The following is a 27,089-nucleotide window of genomic DNA, read 5'->3' on the forward strand; positions in this document are numbered from 1 at the left end:
TTTGCTATTGTTATTTCCTTTACATCCATCACCAAGGGCATCAAAAGGAAACTCTATGGTTAGCCGCCACACTACCTTACCATTAACTTTGTTAATTCCAATGGCATAGGAATCCATGCCGTGTAATTCAAAAAACATATATCTTTGTAAAGTTACAATGATGCTATAAAATGAAATTGTAACTATCAAACTTATATTGGCAACAGTAGTGAAACTTAAAAATGAAGGTGAGAATGATTATTATAGGTCACTGCCAAGCAAGATAGCAATCACTAGCAACAACCCAAAAACAATATGATGTTTGGTGGAACCAAAGTAAATTCCTTCTCGATAACCTACAAAACACATTCCTTAATTAGCAGATGAAAAATTCATTTTCTTTCGAGGCAGAATAATTGCCATTCTCATATTTGACTAATTTGAAAAAGATGGTTGCATATTTCTTTTGTGCCATTCAAAATAGACTTGTAATGGATTTAGAAGAGTAGCTAGAGATAATTGATGCATAATATTAAATCAAAATTCGGTTGGTCTTGATTTGTTCACTACTGCATTCAAAATAACCTCGGCCATCTTCATTTTCCTTCAATAGGGAAGACAGGGCCTCGCACCATCAGGCATAACATAGTTTGGCTTGACCAAGAACATTGGGAAATATAGTTCCTCATATATTGACATCGACATGGGAAATTCTTTTTTCTTATATGGACATCAGTCTCAACTATGAATTTCTATCTGCCACTAGTTTGCATCCCGTTCAATCTGAACGGTGACGTGACTTATTTTGTAAGCCTTGTCACAATAATCTATAACCTTATGAAGAATTTGATCAGCATTTGCATCAGACTTGATCCTTACATGGCAGGCCAACAAGATTTTTCCAACTGTAATAGCCCAAATGTGCAGTTCATGAACAGCCACTACTCCAGGAATCGCCCTCAATCCCTCCTCAAGTTTTGTGGCATCAATCTCCCGTGGAGTGCTCTCCATTAAAACCTCAAGTATATTTCTCAACATGTTGATAGTGGTTATCAGCACAAGAATGGAGAAAAAAAGAGTGCATATTAAATCAATAATTCTCCATTCAGGTTTTGCCCAAATACATGCTCCTCCTATCATCACTCCAATACTTTGAATCAAGTCTCCTAGAACATGAAGATATGCCCCTTGGACATTTATATTCTTATGTGGTGAATTTTTACTTCTCAAACCTGTTTCAATATCCTCATCTAACCTGAGTGTAGCCCCATGCAAATTCTTGTTTTCAACGTTCCTCCATTTGTAAGTGAAGTCACCTTCTTGCTCATCTGAATGACACTCAATGCCAGAAAGAAGAGGTTCTGTTGATGCATCTTTACCAACAACAATATTCAACTTGTGAGGACTGTTGACATCAACAACCAGCTTACGAGGACTGTTTACATCCATGCTCAAGTTACGGTGACTGTGTTCATCATGATGACTATGTTTATGACTGCCTTCAGAAAGTTTGTCTTTTTGTTCATGTTGGTCTTTATCATTGGGACCATGGACATGATTATGATCATGATCATCACCATGCCCATGGCCATGATCATCATGTCCATGATCATGACCATGCCCATGACTGTGTCCATGCCCATGACTGTGCCCATGCCCAAGTAAGAAGATCATGATAAGGTTTACAAAAAGCCCAAATGCTGCAACAATAAACATAAGCTTCCCATCAACCTTACTTGTATCATTTAGCATCCTAACAATGGCCTCATACACAAGAATCCCAGTAACAAGCCAAATTAGTTGTATAGAGACAAGTGCGCCTAAAATCTCAAGGCGATAAAACCCAAAGGTTTGACGGGGAGTAGCTTCCCAACCAGATGCCCATATTGCAAACAGGGAAATAGCAAAACCAGCCACATCTGAGAATAAATGGGCTGCATCTGTAAGAATCGCCAGACTGTTTGCCTTTATTCCACCTGCCACCTCAAGGCTCATAAAAAGAAAACACAAGATGACAGCTATCCATAGCTTCTTTGTCGATGATGCACGTTCTTTTGCATCTGCAGCACGACTTTCAGCATCAACAAAACCACAACCTGTCCCACATTGTATGCTTCCAAGTTCAGTTCTCAGTCCTGCAATTTGTGTTTCTTTGTCAGAATTATTTTCCAATTTTCTACCATGCTCAGATCCAGAACCTTGACCTGCCATCTGAAAATGCAGGAGAAGTTTAGCCAGCATATAAAAACCCAAAGGAATGGGTAAGAAAATTAAAAAGACTAACAGAATATCTCAACATTCGAATATTATATACTTCATGACAACAATGATTTTGCAGCTTGCTTTTTGCCACAAAACAGCAAATAGAGGTATCACATGGTTGTTATCATTATCAATCCTACAAATATGCTATACACAAAAAAGAAAATAAATCAGTGCATTTTGATTTTTCAAGCATTATTGACATTTGTTTGTCCAATCAAAAAGTCTTCATTACAACAGTGGATATATCTTAGAAGGCAAAGCTATTTCATCTATATAAAAAAATTCTTACAAGAAGTTCTTAGCTGTGTGGAAATATATGTCGGGAAAAATTATTGTCATGTTTTCTCACAAAGATGAAATTTCCTAATTCTTTGATATTTTGTAGCTTATCATGTATGTTAAGGTATTATGGTTCTGCAATCTATAGAAATTACACACAATATTGAAAAGAAAAGAAAATATCCTTATGACTTGACTTCAAAATCGAACTATGGGTTGTGCTTGTAGAGGTGGAACTCCAACTGCAGATCCAACATTATGACCTAACATTTCCAAAACACCAGGAATTTCCCAAACAAACAGATCTTCAAGAAGCTGAGTAACAGAATTAGTGGATCTCCACCACAATTATGTATTGTTAATATTCACTTACCAGAAAAAAATTGTTAGGGAAAATTTGGGAATAAATTAAATTTAAAAAAACAAAAAATATAATAGAAAAAGGGACAAACCACTTATGGGCATTTCCACAGCACAGAGACATATATAAGGCAAATAAAATAGAGTTCAACCAATGAATTGTAGAAAATAGATTTTTGTTTATCTTCATATTGCTAATTATGTAGGTAATATTATGTCAACTTTTTAAGAAACCAGTCACCAAATACACTATATATTTGACTAAGTCTGATCAGATATCAGCTAAGTCTATATAGTAACAGAGATCAAAAAACTTCAGAGAGTGATCCAGCTACTTTAGGAATTTAGTAGAAGTGGAATGATGGGGAGCTTCTTCACCTAGAGCCTGTTGCTCTACCAAAGCTAACTCCTAGACTTCTTAAGGTCACTTCTCTAACCCACACCTAGAGGATTGTCTTCTAATCCTCTTTTCTCAAGAAACGCACCAATCAATTTAGTTTATGCTCCTCTAACCCCACAACCCAAACTATGCACCTTTTTGGGCCTGATAAGCCAAAAGTCCACCAAAATGCTGTGAGTAAACCAAAAATCAAGGTTCAACCTTCCTCATGAGGTCCTTGGCTCATTCCAAACCATTCTGCACATTCTTGACATGTTTATCACACCAAAATCCCATTCTTGCTCTGTTTGGCCTAGTAGCCCAAAGAGCCCCTATTAGCCCTCCTAAAAACAAGGAACTTGTAATAACTCAAAATCCCTGAACAAGGCCTATTGATGCCTTCTAGACTTTGTTTCCAATTGACCCAGGCTTGAAGATTTTCTAGGTCTTAGGTTTCCATTGTGTCCGTATGGTACGGTTCTAGAAAACCCTTATTTTGAGGGTTCCAAGGGCAATGAAAGCAAAAACACTTGCCAAATGCTCTATACCTTGTATCAAACCTTCTCCTCTGATCTGTGGACACCTAACACTCTACTCCACCATGCTCATTCCAGTTTGGCACATGCCAAACCCCTGTTCATCTTAAAACTCCATTGCAAGCATCACTGTGTCTTGCCAAGCTATCATTTGCTTGCCTAGAGCTCACTTGCAAAAATGACCGACTCCCACAACTCCCAAAATTGGTATTTACATAGTTTATAGAGGCTATTACTTGATTGCCAGAGGCCATAGGTTTTTAACCATGAGAAATCACGCTTTAGCCATTTTTGGTGCTGATTGGTCAAAACTGGACAGCAGGAATGCAAAAACTAAATAATTTTTAAAATCTAACAAAATGACTACTATTGACCAAAACAACCTTGCACAGATTCAAAACATGAATTCAAGAAGATATTTCATCCAAAACAGTAAGCACACCAATCCAACTAATCAAGAAATCTTCCAAAATTCCATTTTCTGTCAGCAATCCCCTCTTGTTTCATTAACTGTTCGTATATATAATTCAACCAACCCCTTGAAAGGAGTTGTTTCATGTTTATATAGCCTCCTCTAACTACCTTGGCCCTTGGTTCGAGTTCCAAATACCCATCTTGCCTTTTCTTTGAAAAGTGCAAAAATTGCAAAGTTGTCAATGAGCAATTTTGACAACTTTTGCAATTTTGCATTCTAGGTCTCCAAACTTGTCCAGTTTGGTTTCAATCCTTATAAATTGGACCTAAAACACCTAAGGACTTTCTTAAACATCTCTCACTCCATTTTAGGCATTTTGCCACATTTTGCCCTATAGAGCAATTTTGAGCATTTCTAATTGTATCATGACCTAATTGCTAACAACATGACTCAACCTTGAATCCTACTTAACCACACCTTCTAAACCTACCTTAGGACATTATCTTTAGTCCTTATTCACTCAAATGGTTGGCTAGACCATTTACAAGCCAAAATTGTCTTAGGGTTTTGCCTTACCCCAAGGTGCTCCTGCACCATGGAAGACTTTTAAAAGTGATCTAAAACTTTCATCGTGATTGAGGCAAGGATTTTTATACGGTTTATTCAATACTTGAGAAAGCTTATCAGATCATATTCCAAAATTATAATGCTTTATATTCTATAATAGCAATTGTAAGTCCTTTATATGAGGTAAAATTCATTATTAGTTGAAGTAAAAACCTAGCAAGCCACCGGTTTTGGCAATACCTAGCTTTCAACTACTATTTTAAGTGGAGACAAAAATTAAAACTTAATAATTATGTCTTTGGAGGCTGTTCTATTAGTATGTAAGCTTGAAACCTATCATCATTCAGATTTATTTTATGAAGCACTTCGGATATTTTGATCATCTTATCAATTATATCTTTTACTGAGTAAAAATTAAATATATTAATTAAAAATTAAAAAGCATATAGAAATATATATGTATTATTAAATATAAACATTAAAAGAATTATATTATTTTTAATTTATAAATCTATATAAAACTGTTAATATTTTTTACTAGTCTATAATAGTTTAAATTTTCAAACTACTTTATAATTTTAATACAAACTATATGGGTTTGCTCCTTCCCTTTCAAAGTGCCATCTATAATAGCGCATAATAGTTGTAATTTTAAAATTAGTGGGTCACTGTGTAATACTAATTATATACTTGTTCACTGCAAAATCCACAAGTCAGAGCATGCAGAAAGTTCAGGTCATATTGTAACCACACTGCAATTTATAGCAGATTTGTTAGTTACTTTGACACTATCTCACATGTCCCCCATGATTAGGAAGATTGAGGTCATTTCAAATTCAGTTGATGGTCGTCGTCACTCATGCTACTTAGATTAGGGTTGTTCAGAGATCAGAAAGAAAACTCAGGAACTAAATAACAAACTGTGTCCACATGTTCACATCAATATCCATGGGGCAGAGTACGCAGAGAGCTCAACTCATATTGAAACCACACTGCAATTTAGAGCAGATTCATCAGCCACTGTGACACACTTACAAAATGACAAACAGTTTTGCTGCTGATTCCATCCTAGAATCAGCCCTATCTCCAAGTGAATTGGTAGTTTCGCAAGTTTTCCCAGGGTTTTGCAGATTTTTGAAATTAATTTTTTCATATTTTTTTCCTTTTGGGGGGGATTTTAACATGATATAAAGGTGAGATAATGTTGAAATTTTGTTCGATGATTATTTTGCAAATCAGGATTTTTTCAGGGAAAAAACACCTAGCTCCATGATTCGGGATTAATTGGTACTGCGATGTTTTGCAGATTTTTGCTTGCTAACAAACATAATAACACTACTAGGCTCGCAGTATTTGGAGATATATCTTCTGCAGAACACTAATAAGCCTTCCTAACTTTGAAGAATCAAGGAGAGTCATCGCATGTTCATGGGTGCATAAGCTAGACACTTGTCTCTCATTAGACCCCATGACAGAAGAAAACACCATTAAATTTGCAACACTTCACTTAACAAGGGCAGCCCATGAATAGTAACACTATGGCCTTACCACCCAAGCTTGCCAACAAATAAACACTTAGTTTACACTAAAATTCATAAAGAGATTTCATTACATACACCCACAATGTTACTTCAAACAATTAATATAACTTGAGCAAGAGAGGTCAAAGGAAGAATTTTCCATCGAATTGAAAAGGTTGTCAATCATAGTACCAGAAGTCTCTCAAGAAAAGCTAGCTTGCCTATTCATAGAGGGATTGAAATTATAGATCAGAACTATACTGAGTGCCTTGGACTCCGCAAACTTGGATAAGGCAATTCAAAAGGCTTTAAGATTTGATACACCCTTGACCAAAAATAAATACAAATATTTTGCAGCAAAGACACAATCTAAGTATTTCCATGGGAAGGATGGACAAAAGAGGACATTCCTAACTTAATGCGACCAAGAGGAACTAAGTAGGGAAGAGTTATAATTTGATTGCAAAACAAAATGAGAACTGGGACATGAGTGTGGCCAAGAGGAAAAAGTATGCTTTAGATGTAAACATATATGGAAATCGACACATTTATGTAATAAGAAGGATAGGAATAAGACATGCCTCAAGTGTGGAGACAATGGGAGAAAGGAAATGCATGTAGGAGAAAAGGTCAAGCACACCAACTTGAGCTAATACTCAAAAGTTATGAAGAGATCCCAAGCAAAAGAACAAAACATGAAGACGATGACAAAGAAAGTGGAAATGCATCACGCATCTCCAAAGCATCCAAACACAATCCCGTTAGGATCCGAGGCATCATAAAAAATTAGAAACGTAAAGGCCCTTGTGCATAATGGGGCAACCCACAACTTTATTCAAAAGCTGAGGAATTTAAGGTTTTCAAGTAACCTTGGCTAATGGAGCTACCACCCTGTGTAAGAGAAAGATCACTCAGTGAAACGTCACCCTAGGGAAGCACCTAGTCAACAAGAAGTTTTACATTGTAAAAATGAGAGACGACAATGAAATTTCAGACACTCCATGGATATACTCCCTAGGTGGCTGCATATTACTCGACCTCCCAAAATTGGAAATATTCTTTATGCACAAAGGGGAGAAGGTAACTTTACAAAGCGAAGATTAAGGGAGTTTGAAGCTGGCCAAAGTCAAAGACTAACTCATCTCAAAGAATTTTTGGGACTATGCAATTATTACCAAAGATTTGTGAAGTGACTCTCAAAACTAATTGCTCCACTCATAAACTTCCATGCTTAATTTATGAAAAGGACATGCTAGCGATTATACACACATTTGCGAAATTTAGACAATACTTAATTTGCGAGATATTCATAGTGAAATGGCCACAATAGTTTTAGGTTCTTCTTAAGCCAAACAGACCTAAATCATAGGCAGAAAAGATAGGTGACAAAATTACTAGCATGAATTTGATATTGAATACATGAAGAGAAAGAGCAATGTTGTAGCCAATGCCTTATCGCGGAGGCCCCACCTCAATTCTATGACAATAGAATCCATAAAATGGAAGACATCTATATTCACAAAACAGGCCAAGAACTCATTCTGAAATGATATAATAGAAGGAAAGATACAAGATGAGGGATAATGAGTAATAAATTACCTCATCCTTTATAAAGATCAAATATACATCACATATGGATCCAAGGTGAAGAAACAAATCTTGAAAAATTATCATGATAATCAATCAGTCGGACACCAAGGGTATTACAAGCATATAAGTAGATCAGGGAAAGGATTTCGTGGAAAGGCCTTAAAGGCGATGTACTGAAACACGTTAGGAACTGCTTGATGTGCCAAAGAATCAAAGAAGAGCACACATACCCAGCGGGACTGCTCCAACCATTGCCCATACCTAACCAGAAGTGCGAGAGCAAATCTAATAACTTCTTAACAAGTGCCAACAAGGCTACCAAGGTACAAGATAAAACTACATCTATGTGATGATTGACTGCCTAACTAAATGTGCACAGTTTATGGCTATCCCGGCAGAATTTAGAGCCCTCCAAGTAGCTGATGTATTCTTCAATTGAATTTTCAGGTTACATGGGTTACCCCGAAACATTGTAAGCAATCAGGGCAGTTGCTTCATGGACTTATTTTGGCAAGAGATTTATTTAAATGCAGGATCTCTGATAGAGATACAAACTATTATTACAGACTGTACTGATTCAGATTTACTTACTAATATAACAGTTTGAGTGTACTGTTCTAATTGTGCAGATCTTTGAACTTAAGTGGCAGTCTATTTGTGACAAAATTCCAACTTGAACAGCAACGAAGGATAGCCGAACTTGAGTAATATTTTTGTTTTGTTGGAGAGAGAACGATCATCGGGATTGTATGCCTTGTGATTGATATCAGTCTTCCCCGATCACTTCTATGTTAAATATAACCAAAGTCATGTCCCCGTAGAGACATGACTCTATGTGGCCAAAGGCCACGTAGGGTCATGTCCCTACGTGGACATAACTGATCACTGTTCGGTGAATAAACAAACACAATTAGTTTGCGTCTTGATCAATCCGTGGCATTAACAAATGCATTCAAGAGCCCCGATACACAATAGTCTCTTCTTATGATAAGAGCCCGATTTGATAAGTGATTTATGAATAATCATATATATATATATATATATATATAATTCTTATCAATAAAATGAGACATAAAACAATGTTCATGTAAATCATGAATTCAAATACTCAATATCACTTCGACTGATGCTATACTTCAACAATTTAAACTAGTTGGAACAAAGTTAACCCACTGCACTAGTTATCATCCACAAACTAACATACAAGCAGAAACCATTAAAAAATGGTTGGAGAGGTATCTTAGAAATTATGTTATGGGACAGCAAAATACATGGATTAAGCGGCTTCATTTGGGAGAGTATTGTTATAACGACACTCAACATATGTCAATACAAATGAGCCCTTTCTAAGCATTGTATAGATATGTAGCAACATCTTTTGGATACTCAGCTCATTTCGAAAGTGGTATACTAGGAGCCAAAGATTTCATAAAAACAAAATACAGACATCATGAATACACTCAAGCATTATCTCCACCATGCACAAAACCAGGAAAAGGTGTACGCGGATAAGGAGAGGACTCAGAAAACCTTCAAAGTTGTAGATTTGGTTTTCTTGAGGTTGCAGTCATACAAACAATCATTACCCAAAACTAGTGGAGCAGAAAAGCTTGAACCCCCACTCTATGGACCCAAAGTATTGAGCAAGGTTCGAGAAGTAGCTTGTAAATCGGAACTACCACAAAGTAGTAGAATCCACCACGTATTTCATGTCTCACCTTAAAAGAGTGTAGGAGCAACATATTATTCCATACCCCAAATACCACCACTTGATGATGAAGGAACCTGGAAAACTGATCTTGGAACCAGAAATTAAACTTAATGTCAAAGAGACTAAGGAACAAGACTATTTAGGAGTACCTCATCAAATAGAGCGGCTTACCGATGGATTATACAATGTGGGAAGGAGCCAGGATACAACTTGGGAAGGAGCCGGTATATTTGATCATCCAGATCTAAGGTTGCTTGAGGGCCAGAAAATTTGGAAGAGGAGTACTTTCATGACCCCATATTATAAACATTGGTTATGGAAAACATATCATCTACCGACACATGTTTCGAATTAAAACAGCCACTAGCATCACCAATTATGAATTGTGAATTGGGTGGTCATTGGTCATAGGATTGATTGGCTGAAGACATATGATGATAAAATAATCGATTGTCAAATAATCAAATGATGCAAGGGTTCACTTGCTAATTCATTGAGATTGATCATGTCTTAACTAAGATTCTTAAGTGAAGAGGCACAATAGACACAAATGCTGCAGTTACATTGAAGTTGAATTGTAAAATGTTGCAATCAGCCTACATGATGAAGAAGTGCGATCTACTCATGGGCATGACTTTTGACTCTCAAACAACAACCCTTGATCTTAAAATATATTTAAGATAGAATCCCTCCTCTCAGCATCAACAAACAAGGAAAATAGACAAGCATCGATAAGAAGACATCTTACATCAGAATATTCATATAACCACAATCTATATCAGTCCATTTTTATATACATATATTCAGCAATATCTGGTACAAACATTTCACTATGTATATACAGCACTATGAGTTATCCATGTCTGCTTGATACTGAAACATGTGTACAGTTTAATTGCAAATCACGAGCAATATCAATATGTTAAGGAGGCTGAATAAATCATTGTTTTCTATTATAGTATACCAAATACATTGTAAATTCTTTACATATGATCTATTTAATAAACAGGCATTGAATAAGAGGATTGATAAAATACTGTATGTGCTGTCATCTGTGACTGTCATAAGCTGCCATGATAGGGCAACTGAGGGTTCCCAATCAGGGGAAATGGTGATGAGGTCACTTTCTGAGGAAGCCGTTCATGTGGTGACTGAGGAGTCCCATGGGGCCAAAGGGGGATAAAGTGGTCTGCCTTTGGGCTCAGGAAAGGTAGACTTTTGGGACACCCTGTTGTGAACACCCCTCACAATCCCTATCATGGGAAGTGAACCCTCAATGAGGGGAGACAAGTTAGGGGTGGGGAGATGAGGGAAATGGTGATAGGACCCCACACTATGTACACCACTTCATATGCATGGCATAGGCCACACGAGAACAAGAGGGATGGCATATCTGCTCTTGGGCCTAGGGTAGGAGGTTTCTGGGATACCTCATTAAACCACCTTACCTTGTCAGATCTTTGGTTGAATCCTATCTAAGTTAATTCTAGCAATCTATTGAGCCAATTTACATTACTCATATATGTCTATTTCTAATAAAAAGAAATCTAATTTTGGCATTATGACTCTCAATGAATACTAACAATATTGCAGGAATTCAATCTATGGATTACAAAATTGAAGAAAGCCCTATATATGGTGAACCTAGGGAAAAGTTCTACAGCAACTCAAAAAAGGGAGATTACAGAGTTCCATGGTAACTCTGTCCATGGTATTTGGTTAAGAACTCTTCATTGTCCCTATAGCTAATATCCCAGCTGTGAAACTTCAACCTACTGCTCCAGCTTTATTTGGAAATCCCTGGGGATCCTACTGCACCAATTGTGTTGGGACTTTGTGGAAAACTATTTGCTTGGATAAAGATTTAAGCAGATGAGATTAGAGAATAGTAAGTCAATATTCCTGATGTGGGAGATGAAAGGGGGTTTTAGTATACTTGGAACCTTCCTTCAATTACAGTGATTCACAAAGGTCATGAGACTAAAGAGTTTTAACTTTTGAGAGACCTCTATAATTATTCGTACTTCAGATTCCATGTCCCATTGTAAATCTTATGCAATTGTGAATATGGGGAAAAGTTCTATGGCAATTCAGAAAAGGGACATGACAGAGGTCCATGGCAACTCTGTCCATGGTATTTCGTTCAGAACTCTTCATTGCCCAGCTGTAAAACTTCAACCTACTGCTCCAGCTTTATTTGGAAATCCCTGGGGATCCTGCTGCACCAATTGTGTTGGGAATTTGCTGAAAACTCTTTAACTGGATTAAGAGTTCAACAGATGAGATTAGAGAATAGGAAGTGAATAATCCTGATGTGGGAGATGAGAAGGGGTTTTAGTAGAGTTGGAACCTTCCTTCAATTACAGTGATACAGGAAGGTCATAAGACTCAAGAGTTTTAAGATACCCCTATCATTATTCATACTTCGTATTCCATCTCCAATAGTGATGCAAACTGACAGACCTCCTCACACAAACACACACACACACACGCGCGCGCATATATATATATATATATCATTCAATCTTCTTGGGATACTCGAAGCATGGCACATATTTGCTTCCACATGAGACCAAAGAGTTTTTTACTAGTGCCATCACCATTCACACTTCCAATTCCATCTCTAATAGTGATCCAATATGACAGACCTCACGTGTGTCTCTTTCAATCTTCTCAAGATGCCCTAGGCACAGAACAAGAAAACCATGAGACAATAAGTTGTCTTCTATACATAATTCATAATTGCAGTGAGATTGTCAACCACCCAACTCCTATGTTGATAAGCTGTCTTCTATATTATGTGTGATTGTACAGACTACCAGACAACTCCTGCATCAATAATTTTTCTACATTGAAAGCAGTGGGAGTGCTTTCCAGATAACTCCTAATGTGCAAACAAATGATTTAACAGAGATATGAACATAGTGGTTTCTTCAGGAGGGATAACATAAAAATTGCAAAAATGAGAAGAATATTACTTTCAACGGGAGGAGGATAAGTTAAAGAATAGGATGAACAAATTGCAAATGATGATACTTGAAGAAGATTACCAGATTGAGTTGGAGAACAACAATTCAGATACTACTGAGGAGACAAAGAAAGGACTTGGGGTTTCAGAGAGGGATTGGTATAAAGCATTGCAAAGTGAAGGAAAAAAAAGGTTGATATAAGAGACATTGTCGTTAATATGGATTGCTTTCCTCTTCTGGCTGATCATATAGAAATAGGGACAAAATTCGTTCTGACAAAAATTGATGAAGATAACCAGGGTAAAGGTATCGTCTTGAATTCAGATCTGTTAGTTCAAGGGGAAGCTAATTCTTGTGCCCACTTCGATATACTTCAGTTACTAACAAGATCCTTGATCTTTCTACTGTTCAGTACATGAACAAGGCCTATGGCAGTATACCTCATTCTGATTCCAAGTTTACAATGTTCAAGGACAACACTTAATTTCCTCTAAGAGCTAATTTTTAATTAATAGTCATGTTATCTTATAAATAGCAATATATTTTGGGTGAGGATACATCTGAATACATTGTCAATTGAGAAGACATCTATTTTAGCTGTAGTTTAAACATTATTGATACAAAGTCTATAATTCAATCCAACCTTGGGGCATCATGCCTTGTATAGTTTTTGCTCTCACTATCCAAAATAATAACAGATCCATCACAAGTAAACAAGTGCAGGTGAGGAACATAAGGTTTTTATATGTGAAAGTATGTAAGTTTGTGGTGGAAAATGGATCATAGTTTTCCTTCTCATCTAAGTCCTGCAAAAGGAAAGCATCTCCTCTTTGAATAGCCATATAAAGCAGGGGTTGGCAACATCTCCACAACCTACTCTCTCCTCACTCTTCCAAACTATTGTAACAAGAGACATCAATAGTTCACCTAGAAAAGATTTATTATTGTTAGTACATAATATCATAGGGCAACATCTATAACCAAACTACGAACTAAGGCATTTACAAATGCATGTCATGAAATGCTCAAAACATCCTCAAAATTGACTGTGTTGCAAGTTTAACAAACAAGTCTTGATAGGCAGATTCACATATCTCTGTTTCACATTGAGGCAATTTAACAGATAAGTGTGTTCAATTAGCTGAACCCTGTGCCCGTTCCACTTCAACACTTGTTCCTTGCAGCTTGCTATCTCCCTCCGACTCCATCTTCCACTGTCCTGTACATTGGCTTAGCTGAATGTCTGACATAGATCTAAAGATTTTCCATCACTCCTTTCCAGCAACACTATACTAGCGCTCTATGAGCACGTTGTTGCAAATATGAGCTAGTGTTCTCATACGTATCAAACTTCTTGTCATTGATGTCAACCTGATGTATGATGAAGTCTGCAAGTATTAGTACAGATATATATTTGTTTCCGCAATGCTTTTGTTGTATCAAGATATTACATTTAATGTCACACATGTGGTAAGATAATTTGTATTAATTGGAAATGAAGTATCTAGATGATTGATGTCAAATTTGGAATTATGGAGTAATGACTGTGTCTGAATCAATTTTTGGCTAAGTATGGCTATTCCGGTGAATAGTAAACACACAAGAGAATCAGCATCTCAGTCTGCATTGCTCCACATTGTATCATCTTGGCTTTCGGTTCCAGTATGATGTTTGTGGATGTATAGAGATGTTATATCTAAGGTTTCAAGTGTTAATACCTTTTGCAGAAGATTTGATGCAGTTCTGAGTGTCAATCTGTGCAGTGAAAATGTACTTGCCGATAGATTTTTTTGCATTCCTCTGCCTTCGATAGTTTTGTGTTGCAGATATCAGATATGTTTTTGTTGATATCAAGAGATGCTATGTTGTGTAGCACAGGTATTGGTGGTCCACATGATCACTTGTGCTTATCCTATTACCAGTTCAATCTGTTGGAGCCGATTTGAGTAGTTTACAGAGAGTGCAGTCACATACAGTGATAAAGGCATTGATTTGGGAGTAATAGGATAGTGTGCCGACATGGTGTGATGCTTCACACATTTTGTTTTACTTCAGCAAGACATTGGAGATAGTATTTTGGACTAAATATTTGTGCTCTATACATTTCATCTAATTAAACTGATCTAATTGATGAAATTGATTATTGCGGTGGATATCTATCAGATCAATTTGTGGATGATATGAGTTCAATAAGTGGTTGTGTATGGTGCATGGTGTAAGTGTAAACATCCGCAAGTGCACATTATCAATAATAAAGTCAATTTATGATATATTTAAAGCAGAGAACTGTAATGAACCTTTCAAAGGACACATTCCACTTTAATTCAGCAAATATGTTTCTTTGTAAACAGAAAACGTTGTATCTTGCCCTGAAGAAGTGGTCTTCAGTCAGCAAGTCCCTTGTTTCTTGCCCTAAGGTTGTGTGCAGTGAGCTTCCTTGGCCAAGAGCCTAAAACTATTGTAATTAATTTTCCAAATAGTGAGATAATTCTTACCACAGATTTTCCCACATTGGGTTTTCCACGTAAAAACCTTGTTCTTGAGCATTGTGTGTTCTGTTTCTTTTGTTTACTTTTGCAAATGTGTTAAAAAGAATTAATGGATAATAAGAAATTTTAGTCTCTGCTGATTCACCCACTCTATGTAATGTCCCAAACACATTAATGGACAAATGAGACAACCTAGACGCTAATATGTTTGGCATATGCTGTAGTGCCTGCCCCTAGTTTACATTTTTGTTATCATTGCCGAACTCTTTTAAGCCACTTTTATGCTTGATGATTAGTAACATTATTTTTGAGATTATCAGATATTGTTTCATATTCAGTGGATTTTATGATGAGACCACTTAGTACTCTATACTTCATGTATGCATGATGATTATTACAGTGATTTCAGTTATTAATGATGGTTAGTCAGATGGAATATCATATGTGTTTTCTTATGGATTTATTGATACTTACCCCATATTACATGTGTATGGTGTACGTGTATATTTTCTTTATATATACATTTCTAATGTGGTTAAAGAAGGAAGTCGTAGTCACCTACTAGTCGGGATCTACACGATGCACCACTTCCTACCATTGCATGTTTAGCTTAGTATATATGTGCTTGTACATACGTGGATCTTATGCAAATTGCAAGTACCAGGTATCGACTTCCCTGAATTGACAAAATGAGCGTACCCTATCGCATTATCTTAACCGTAAGAGAGGGGAGATAAATTCTTGAGTTCAAATCCTAACCATTAAACCCATTGTCCTAGAAAATTAGGACAAGTATCTGAGTTGATTACGTTTCGAATGCATCGTATGACGTAAATTCGTGATTATAACCCTTTAGTTTGATCTTGTATGTGGTTTTCTACAATGGGTTTTCATATTTCGTCCTATAGATCTTTGGTGATTTTTCTATTAATTAAGTCTAATTAAAAGATTAAATTAATGATTGAATTTAATGAAAATTTATTATAATATTTTTTAATATTTAATTACATTTAATCAATTGAAAAATCAATTAGATAAAAAAATTAAAGATAAAATTATAAGTTTAATTTTAAAGCGTAATATTTATTTAATTTAATAATAATATATTTAAGAGATCATTTTTAAATAAATGCTAAATAATATTACTTAAGTTAATAAATATTTTATCAATTAACACTTCAAAAATAAATTAAAACATGGAAAAGATATTAATTTATTAAAGAATTTTAAGATTTTTATAAAGTATGCATGAGATTAAAATTTAATAAGTTAATTAAAAAGAGAAGTCAAGTGAATTTAAATAAAGATATTTTATATTGCATTAAACGTGCATGAAAACATAAAAGAAAGATAATAAAGAGTTAAAGAGTTGTGAGCAAGGAGTCCTCTCGGGTGATCACACAATTAGTGCCCCGAATTGAGGAGAGAACTCTTTATCAACAATTAAGGGTTCATTTTCGACGGAGTGCAAATTTTGGAGAAGGAATTTTGAGAGAGAAGGTTTTGAGAGGAGAAATTTCTCTCACAAATCTTTTGGGTGTTTGCAATTTTAGCATCAAAATCTAGATAGATTCTTGTGTTTTGATTCGCACAGTTAATTACGTTATTTATTATTCCTGTCTTCTTCGTGATTGTTGAAATCTGTTTCCCAAACTTCATTGCATGAATCTTTCAATCTTTTATTTTGAATCCTTTGTTCTTTCGTATCGAATATCTTCTGTATACGTGAGGATTAAATTATCAGTAGAAACCTTGTCCAGTAGATTTAAACATTAGAATTTAAAACAGGAAGGGGTTTACAATGAAATCGAAAATTTAGAATTAAAATTTGACGGGTTGCAGTAGTTTTCCCTATCAGATTAAATTTGCAAATGGTTATAACAAAAATATAATTTAGAAGTTCATGGGAGGGATTTTGTTTTGAATTAATATAAAGAAACGAATTTTAAATATTAAGAAAAAAATTAAAAATATATATATCGGAGGGTGGAGGCGGGCGACCACACCCCACCTCCCCCTCTTCCTTTTACCCCCATCGCAGCGAGTACTGCTACGACAGCAGTACTATTGTGACAGCAGGTACTGCTGACGCAACAGTACCTTGCTGCGGCAGACAGCCTGCCAGCCATGCGGGCCCTAAATGCAAGTTATATGCGGTTGAAATTTTTATTTTTTTTTAAAAAAATTATATATTTTAATTTTTTACAAATTTAAATTGTATTTAATTTTTATTAAATTTATATTATTATTTATTAATAATTTTATTATTAGATTTTATTAATATTTAATAAATTATTAATGAATGTAATTTAGTTATCTTTATATAAATTATTAATTAATTTAATTAAGTTTAATTAATAATGAAAGTTATTTAATGAAGTTGATTTATTTTATTATTAATTAATGATATTGATTGTAATTATTTTATTTAAAATCAATAATTAATGTGGTCCTATAATAATTAATTGAGAAGGTCTAACAACTGACTCAAGAAATTGTTTTATGGAATCGATATAAAGGAAGAACATTTTCCTTTATCATGAAGATTGAATATATGATTGAATGATCGATGATAAGCAGCAGAAAGTGCGGAATGCGAAGTTGAGCAGAGCAGTGCGGAAGTGAATAAAACTTCATTGCTGAGATTTTGCTGAATGATCCGAGGTTTGGTATTTGGATCCGAGGTTCGTGAGGTCTACAAGCTCTAACAGTGATTGATCCGGTTGATAGGATAAAGGAAAGAGCAGAGGAAAAAAGAAGATAACAGCAAATTACTTGTTTGAGCAATGAGCTCTTCTTGTAGTTGAAATTGCATGTTTGGGTTGTGGACTCTTCTTGCATACATTATACCACAACTCCTAACAAAGTTGGCACAGCTCCTAACAAGGTTGGCACAACTCCTAACAGGGTTGAAACCTCTTAACAAGGATTCAAAGTCTCCTAACAGGGACTCATTGTACTAAATGTTGTAATAGACTCCTAACAGGGTCCATCCTCTAACAAGGAATATTTATATTAGTACATCTTGTGGGCATCATTCCCACCAAGGTTTTCCCTCTAATCAAGAGTTTCCCTAGTCAACATATCTGGTGTAACTATCTATGTGCATCTTATTATGGTTGTTGTATACTTTAGTTGAATGGTTAAGTTTGTTTAAAGAAGATAAATGTTTTAATTGTTGGATAACTAATTAACACCTCCCCCCCCCCCCCCCCCGGCTCTCTGTTATCTTGGTGGACTATCGTTTCTAACAATTGGTATCAGAGCATCAGGTCCTCGAAGAAAAATTTTAACAGCTTTGGGAGATCCATGGTGAACATGTTCAAGAAAGATAGTCCGAAGTTTGATGGAACAAATTATGACAGCTAGAAAAGAAAAGATGAAAACATATTTGTTGTGTATGGGTCCAGGATATTGGATCATGACAAAACCAGCGAAGACAATCATTGAAGAAAAGAATCTAGAAATTTGCACCGAAGCAGAAAGAGATCTTTTCATGTGGGACATTAGAGCTAGAGAAGCACTATTGACTACACTTCCTGAAATTGAGTATAATCAAGCAAAATCACTTGCTACTTCACAATTGATTTGGAAAGCTTTGGAAAATAGCTTTGAAGGTGATGAACATTCTAAGAAGTTGAAGCTACAAAGTTGGATTTGTGCATTTCAAGATGCTAAAATGATGGAAGATGAATCTGTAAGAACATATATAGGTAGGATATTAGAAATTACTACAGGTATTAAAGCTCAAGAAGGAACCAAAGAAGATAATGAGGTTATATGGAAGATATTGAAGACTCTAACACCACCATTTAAGTCACTTGTCTAGATGATAGATTTGTTGATATCATGTACCAAAGATTTCACAAAGGAGATATTGCTTGGAAGATTTGAAGTAGTTGAGAATGAATTTAGATAGTCCGAAGAATTGACCAAAACAGAGACAGCTTTCAATGCCTTGAATATTCGACCTAACTTATCAAGGAGCACAAGTGCTAGAGGAGATTTTGCTAGCAACAGCAAATCTGAGGAAGATAGAAAAATTTATGAAGCAGTGGCCCTTCTAGTAAGAAGAGAAAAAGGAGGTAAGAAAATCTTTAAATGTTGGACTTGTGATGAATATGGTCATTATGCATCCAAGTGTCCTAAAAAGGAGAAAAAGTATAAAGGAAATCATAAACCTAGAAAAGATAGAGATTGTTTGTATGCAAGTGAAGATAACGATTCTGATGAACAAGCATTAAGTGCTAGTGATGATGAAATTTGGTTTGTGGCAATTCAAGAAGAAAGTCCACAGAAGGTAGCTTTGGTATCACAGGTTGAGAAGAAATCTAATTGGATAATTGACAGTGGTTGTTCACATCATATGACTGGTGATATGAACAAGTTTGTTGACTTCAAAAGTCAGGATGGAAGAATTGTCAGAGTTGGAAACAATGCAACATGCTAAGTTAAAGGTATTGGATCTATAACTCTTGATGGCAAAACTAATATGGAGGATGTATACTTTGTTGATGGTTTAAAGCACAATTTTTTGAGTGTTGGACAATCAGTAGACAAAGGTTATCAGTTGCAGTTCACAAAAAAGACATGTACGATCAAAGACAAAGATGGAAAGGTAATTGGAACAGGAACCAAATATAAAGGTAATGTATTTCAGTTGAATACTACTAAAATGACATGTTCAGTTTCAAAGGTAGATGACAGTTGGTTATGGCATAAAAGATTTTGTCATATAAACTTTGATAGCATTGTGAGCACTAGTAAAGTGTTTGCTGTGAGAGATTTGTTGAAGATTGTAAAGCCTACTAATACAATTGGCAAGGAGTGTGTTTTGGCAAAGTATAACATAACTTCTTTTCCCAGCAAGAAGTTTACTACTACAACGAAGTTGGAGATTGTACACACAGATCTCAGCAGTCCTTCAAAGACTAAAGGATTCTATGGTGAAAGGTATTTTATGATTCTAGTTGATGATTTTTCTAGAATGATGTGGGTTGCATTTTTTAAGGAGCAATCTGAGGCATTTGACAAGTTCAAGATATTCAAGAATAGAGTTGAGAATGAATCTGGTGTAAAGATTAAATGTTTAAGATCAAATAGAGGAGGAGAACTTACTTCAAATGAGTTTAACATGTTTTGTGAGGAAAACGGAATTAAAAGATAGCTATCAGCTCCAAGAACCCCTAAACAGGATGGCGTTGCAGAGAGAAGGAACAAGTCTGTTACAGAAGCTGCAAGAGCTATGTTAACAAGGAATGATGTATCCAAGACATTTTGGAGAGAAGTTGTGAATATAGCAGTCTACACTATGAACAGAGTACAAGTTAGGAAGAATATAAACAAGACCCCTTATGAACTATGGTTTGGTCATTCACCTACAATTAAGTATTTCAGAATATTTGAAAGTAAGTGTTACATAAAGAGAGATGATGAAATTGGTACGTTTGATGCTAGAAGTGATAAAGGTATGTTTCATGGTTATTCATTGAAAAGCAAGGCTTATAGATGTTATAATTAGAGAACTAAGACTATTATGGAGAGTGCAAATGTGAGAATTGATAAGAAATTCATAATACAAGAGAGAATAGTTGATTACAATTCAGATGATGGTGTTGTTACTAAGCCAAGAAATGACGAAGTATTTCTTGAGACTAACAAAAAATTTGCAGAATGAAGGAGAGCAAAGGCAAGAACAAAGCTCGGAACTTTCAATAGAGCCAAGAGTTGAGATAGCAACTCCTATTTCAAGAAGGAACATGATAAAGAATCACCCATCCGAACAAATCGCCGGAAGCAAAGACAAAGGTATGATGACAAGTAAGCAGAGTAAGTATGTTTGATATGTCAAGTTGAGCCTAAGAATGCAGATGAAGCATGTAAAGATGACTATTGGAAGCAAGCTATGAAAGAGGAATTGGAACAGATAGAAAAGAATGAGACATGGGAATTGGTCCCCAGACCAGCAAACAAGAATGTGATAGGAACTAAATGGGTATTAAGGAACAAGATGAGTGAACAAGCAGAAGTAAGAAACAAAGCAAAATTGGTATGTAAAGGTTACTCACAGCAAGAAGGAATAGATTATGAGAAGACTTATGCTCCAGTGGCTAGAATAGAAGCAGTAAGACTATGCAGCACAAAAGAAATTCAAAGTATATCAAATGGATGTCAAGTCAGCATTTCAAATTGGAGAACTTGACGAAGAGGTATACATTGAGCAGCCTGAAGGATGTCCTTTAACAGATGACAAGGACATAGCATGCAGAGTAAGGGAAGCATTGTATAGATTGAAGCAAGCACCCAAAGGACATAGCATGCAGACTAAGAAGCATTGTATAGATTGAAGCAAGCACCCAGAACCTGGTAAGCGAGATCAGACAAGCATTTGACAAAGCTTGGATATAGCAAGGGTATGGCAGATAGTAATCTATATTAGAAAGAAACTGATGATGGTTTGATGATTTTGGTAATATTTGTTGATGACATTATATTTGGAAGAAATGATGAAGAAAGTAAGAAGTTTGCAAAAGAGATGAAGAAAGAATTTGAAATGAGTATGATAGGAGATGAAATATTTCCTAGGATTGCAAATTGTACAGAATAAAGAAGGAATCTTTATTTCTCAGACTAAGTACTTGAAGGATTTACTGAAAATGTTTGAATTGGAAACATGCAAACTCGTTAGAACACCTATGGTAACTGGACACAAGTTATCTACAAAGGATGAGACACCTACTGTTGAGCAGAAGAAGTACAGATCTATGATTGGATGATTGCAATATCTAACTCACATAAGGCCGGATATAGAAAATGCAGTTGGAATTGTTGCAAGATTCCAGGTTGATCCCAGAGAAGCACATTATGCAACAGTGAAAAGGATAATTAGATATCTAAAGGGAACATCTAAGTTTGGATTATGGTATGCAAGTCTAATGATTTTACTCTAAGTGCTTATACTGATGCAGTTTGGGCAAGCAATATGGATGACAAAACGAGTACAAGTGGAGGAGCTTTCTTTCTTGAAGGAAGATTGGTTTCTTGGTTAAGCAAGAAGCAGGATTGTACATCTCAAAGTACAGCAGAAACAAAGCATGTTGTAGCAGCAAGTAATTGCAATCAAGTAATTTGGATGAAGCAAATGCTGAAGGATATAAGGATAGAAATCAGTGAACTTATTGTTATACATTGTTGCAACACAAGCGTAGTAAATATGTCTAAGAATCCAGTATTGCATTCAAGGACTAAGCACATTTCTATTAAGTATCATATGTTGAGAGAAAAAGTTGCAGAAAAGTAAACTGGATTGGAGTATGTGAGCACTAAAGAGCAGATTGCAGATATATTCACTAAGCCTCTTCCCAAAGAGACTTTTGAGTATTTGCGAGGTATGCTTGGGGTTATGCCGCTTCCTACATCAAAGTAGAAGATGCAAGAGTGCATCAGTCCAAGTTAACAAAGCACCATTTTTTGTCTAGATTGGATGTTGATGCTTCCTATATGGGGGAGTATCTGTGATGGATAGAATCATCTAGGACTCTTCTTGATATTGTTTTGAACAGTGTCTTTTAACATTCGAGCTAGTCAGTTGTTGTTGAGTTTAATGCAGAGATGTTGATGTTACAGACGTAAATGGCAAAATACTTGATTAATTAAACAGAGATCATAACGATCTATATATACAAAAAGGAGAGTCGAATAGAATAGAAACATTCTATTCTAGACTACATCTAAATATTAGAAACATTCTAATATTTACAGAGATACAATAGAGATCATTAAAAAGAAACATAAAGATTATTCTAATACCCCCCCTTAATGCTCAATCTATTTACTACACCAATAGATCCCCTAAATTTAACAAACTTGTCAGGACCAAGGGGTTTTGTGAAAATATCTGTTGGTTGCTCTGAGATAGGAACATAGAGTAACTGAATAGACCCATCTTCTATTAATTTTCGGATATAATGGCAATGAAGCTCTATGTGCTTGGTTCGTTCATGAAACACTGGGTTCTTGGCAAGTTTGAGTACTCCTTGATTGTCTGAAAACAAAGAAGTTGGACCTGCTTGAGTAATATGCATATCTACAAGCATCTAACAGAGCCAAACTGTTTCACAAGCTGCCTTGACAGCTCCTCTATATTTTGCTTCTATAGAGGAGAGTGCATGTGCCTATTGCTTCTTACTGGTCCAGGTAACTGCTGCAAATCCGATACTGAACACATAGCTAGAAGTAGATTTCTTGTCATCAACTGAACCCAATCAAAATCAATGAATCCACTAAGCTGAGGAGTAGTACTCCTTGTGTAAAGAAGACCATAATCTGAAGTACCATGTACATAGCGTAACACACATTTCACTGCAATCCAATGATCAGTCTTGGGGTTCGGTCATGAACTGTGAGATGTAGCTAACTGCAAAACTAAGATCAAGTCTCGTAGTAGTAAGGTAGATGAGACTACCTACTAGCTGCTTGAAGATTGTTTCATCTACAGGAAGAGAATTAGATTGTGCAGACAATTTCAGACCTGTCTCCATAGGAGTGGAGGCAGGTTTGCAATCTTGCATTCGAAACCTGTCAAGCAAATTTCTGGCATACTTGGACTAAGACAAAAAAATGTTGTTGTCAATCTGCCAAACCTCAATACCTAAACAATAATGAAGCAATCCGAGATTGGTCATATCAAAAGTTTTGCATAGATCCTGTTTGATTGTTGAAATCAAATGTTCTAAACTCTCAGTAATGATCAAATCATCCACATAGACAACAAGAAAAAGAATATCATTACCAGAGTGTTTAATATATAGATTATTGTCTGACAGGCTGCGCTAAAATCCCTGAGCAACCAAGTGTTGTGAGGTTCTCACACCATTACCCCAAAAATTTTGGGGACCCCCTTTTTTTAGTTGCCTTGGCGAATTTTTGAATTGTCCAACAATTTTTCAATTTTTCGAGATTTTTGAGCCTTGGCCACCTTCAGGCCAGTAGGAGAGACTTTGCTTATTTTCACCCAGTTTCGCTTGATTTTCCAGAGCAACCAATTTTATCCTTAGGCCGAACAAATTTCAAAAGAGCAATATTTGGTAAGATAAAATTGTAAATTTGTACTTAGACGTTTTCTTTTCAAAATTTGGATATAATTGTGTAAATTTGAATAATCTTTCAAAAAGAAAAAAATTTGTTAAGTTTTGGAAAATCTCAAATTTTTCTTTGGTGAAAATTTTAATTTTGTGGAAACGAGGCTAAATTGCAAAAATCAATTTTTGGCTCTAGAAGCAATTTTATTTTATTTTTGTCAAAATATTTCTAATTGGCATAGCAAAACCGATTTGGGTAAAAATTGCAAGAATTGGCTTTAATAGATTAAAATTGGCTTGAAAACTTTTTGCCTTTAATGAAATTGGTAATTTAATATTGAAAAATGGCTTTTAGTTAGCCAAAATCCAATTTTAATGACGTATTAAATATTGAATCCTCATTAAATGGAAATATTTAACATCTCCAAAGGGCACCATTTAATTGCTTTTTGCAAATTGGAGCTAAATGGCAATTTAAAAATGCAATTTTCCTTTTGGCAAAATTAAATTTTAAGCTAAGTATTTAATTGTGGACCTCAATTTTGATTTAATTTTTTTTTCTCTCCTCCAGGACCAAGTCAGCTGGCTTAGAGGAAGAGAGAAGTTGGGTATAAGAGGAGGCCTCTCTCCCATTTCTTCCTCACATTTCATTTTTTCCTCTCCATGCTTAGGCGAATTTTTTTAAGGAGCAGATTTTTGGTGTTTGGCGAATTTGTTCAAGGCAGATTTCTCCATTCCTTGGCGATTTTCCTCTTGGGACAGAATTCTCATTGTTAGAAGACTTTGCAAAGGGGCAGATTTCCTCCATTGTTTGGCGATTTCTGCTAGGGCAGACCTGATTTGTGTGCCATGAGCGATTTGTGTGAAGGTCCGATTTTCTCCATTTAAGGACTGCAATTTTTTCATATCAAACTTAGGCGATTTTGTTGGGAGAGAGGATACATGAAGGAAGTCTGATTTTTGCTTTGTGGACAAGTGGTGGATAGCTCTAGATGTTTAAATTTCTGATTTGCAAAGGGGTTTGAAGTTCTTGAGGTCTAGTCCTAATTCCGAAAAGTTGCTGTAAAATTATTGGTTAAAGTGAATTTTTATCATTTAGAGTTGCAAGGGGTCTTTAAGCTGACGTCCTTCTTTCATTCTAGTTTAAGGATTGCTTCCCTTGGTTCTACTTGTCTTTTGGTCCACTACTCTACCATCCTGTAATAGGGCAACGAGTATGGAAGATGTTAGTGTAAATAAGAATCCCAAGCAGACAAACACCAAGAAAGACAAAGAGGATATGATGCCCAAAACACCCTTCTTCTCAAAAATGAAGAGAATAACCGACACCAATATCTGTACAGTGGACATGATACGGATGAAGGAAAGACTAAAGGAAGGACAGTCCCCCTTGGCAAAGAGGATATATAGAAGTGGAATTGTACATACGGCAGCTTTTCATCCTACATTGCCATGTCCGGAATTGATATTGAAATGTGCATCTAGATTTGATCTAAACAGTAAATCCATCCTTTCTGGTGAAGGGAAGAGAGTGTTGGCCAACATCGGCGAACAAGCAATTGAAGAAACATTCAACATTCCCCAGTACAAAAGCATGACGGTTGTGATTATGACGCAACCAAATCATTTCAAGATAACCAAGAGGCCTATTTCACGCATCTAAAGCAGAATTGGATTCACGAGGGAAAGAAAGATGTTAGCAGATCATCAAAGTTCACAATGGCAGATTTCAAACCAGAATATGGTGATCTCGTTGTTCTTCTCAGCCGGATCATGGGCCTAGCTCAAGGGATGCAATTTGAAAACTAAATGTACTTCTTCATTGATGAGATTGAAAAGGGGAAAAAAAGATTTGATTGGGCTAAGATCATAAGCGAGAACTTAGAATTGCAACTCAGAACCGTACAAAACCAAAGACAATTCTACATGGGCTCCTATCTATTCTACCTAATTGCTAGATTGTACAACAGTCTGGGACTTAAGGCCTTAGGAGAAGTTGGTAGTGGGCCAAGACAATATTTGGTGCATGAATGCTATCCACAACTCTATTTGCATAACAACAAAGATTACAAGATATTTTGTGATGCCTTCACCATGAAAATAGTAAGGGTATTACAAGGGATACCTGCTAAGAGACTTTCACCAGAAGCAGAAGCAAGAATTAGGAAGTTTGGAAGTTGGTTCATCAATTTTCGCAATTTACATACATCAGAGTGGCAGAAAGTATAGTTTGTCCCAAGAGATTTCCAAAGTACCCACCCAACAAGGTAATTTTAATGGAATTGGCTAGGCAACTTGAGCACTATGATAGAATAATGAGAAACAAAGGAAAAACAGGCGTTACATTCTCAATCATAATTGGCAATGATAGTTGCCCAAATCGGGCCTCCTTTGAATCTGCGGAAAAGGGACTAGAATGGTATCATCTAGGATGGTACAGAGCAAGGCAAGGATTTGATCCTAATGCTCTTATCAAGGTATCTCATGGAAATGAATTCAAGCATGTTCCCACCATAGAAGACTTTTGGGCCAACGCCAAAGATGACTTTCATGTGAGAAAGCTGGCTTTCTCAAGGCTGTCGGTGAACATGATGAGGGCTATCAGATGGAAAGGCCTTGATATTTCGGATCAACTGGAGAATGATGGAAATGTGCTAAGAGAAGATTATGATACAGTAGAAGGAACAGAGTTGAATCCAGTGGATTGGGATGACCATCAGGATCCTTCCTTGGAGGCAGTCACAAAGGCAGTAGATTTACATACTGAGTCGTGGTATAACGAAAGATTAAGGAAGTTGCAAAGGCAAAGGATTCCCCTTACCTATGAGATGATGATGCCAAAAGAGAAACAAGCAGGAATCAGTCGGACAAAGGAATGAAGTAGTCGACAGCAAGAAATGGTTAGAAACGGCAAGAAGAAAGTTTTGGACGTAGAGAAGGGCAAAGAACA

At 35.9% G+C, this 27,089-nt stretch overlaps 1 protein-coding gene across 3 annotated transcripts in view; it reads right to left on the reverse strand.

Annotated features, from left to right (window-relative positions):
* Positions 1 to 489: 489 nt before the first annotated feature.
* The window catches only part of LOC149544682 (metal tolerance protein 1-like), a 46,674-nt gene continuing 20,074 nt past the window's right edge, over positions 490 to 27,089 (reverse strand). For all 3 annotated transcript variants that reach the window (XM_089795245.1, XM_089795246.1, XM_089795247.1), the window contains exon 2: positions 490 to 2,190. In XM_089795245.1, the coding sequence (XP_089651371.1) occupies positions 742 to 2,190 (1,449 nt within the window). In that variant the 3' untranslated portion in view covers positions 490 to 741. The remainder of the gene's footprint in view (positions 2,191 to 27,089) is intronic.

This window comes from Cupressus sempervirens, chromosome 8 (assembly GCF_028749045.1).
Source record: "Cupressus sempervirens isolate cs-2001-9-10 chromosome 8, ASM2874904v1, whole genome shotgun sequence".
Classification (NCBI taxonomy): Eukaryota; Viridiplantae; Streptophyta; class Pinopsida; order Cupressales; family Cupressaceae; genus Cupressus; species Cupressus sempervirens.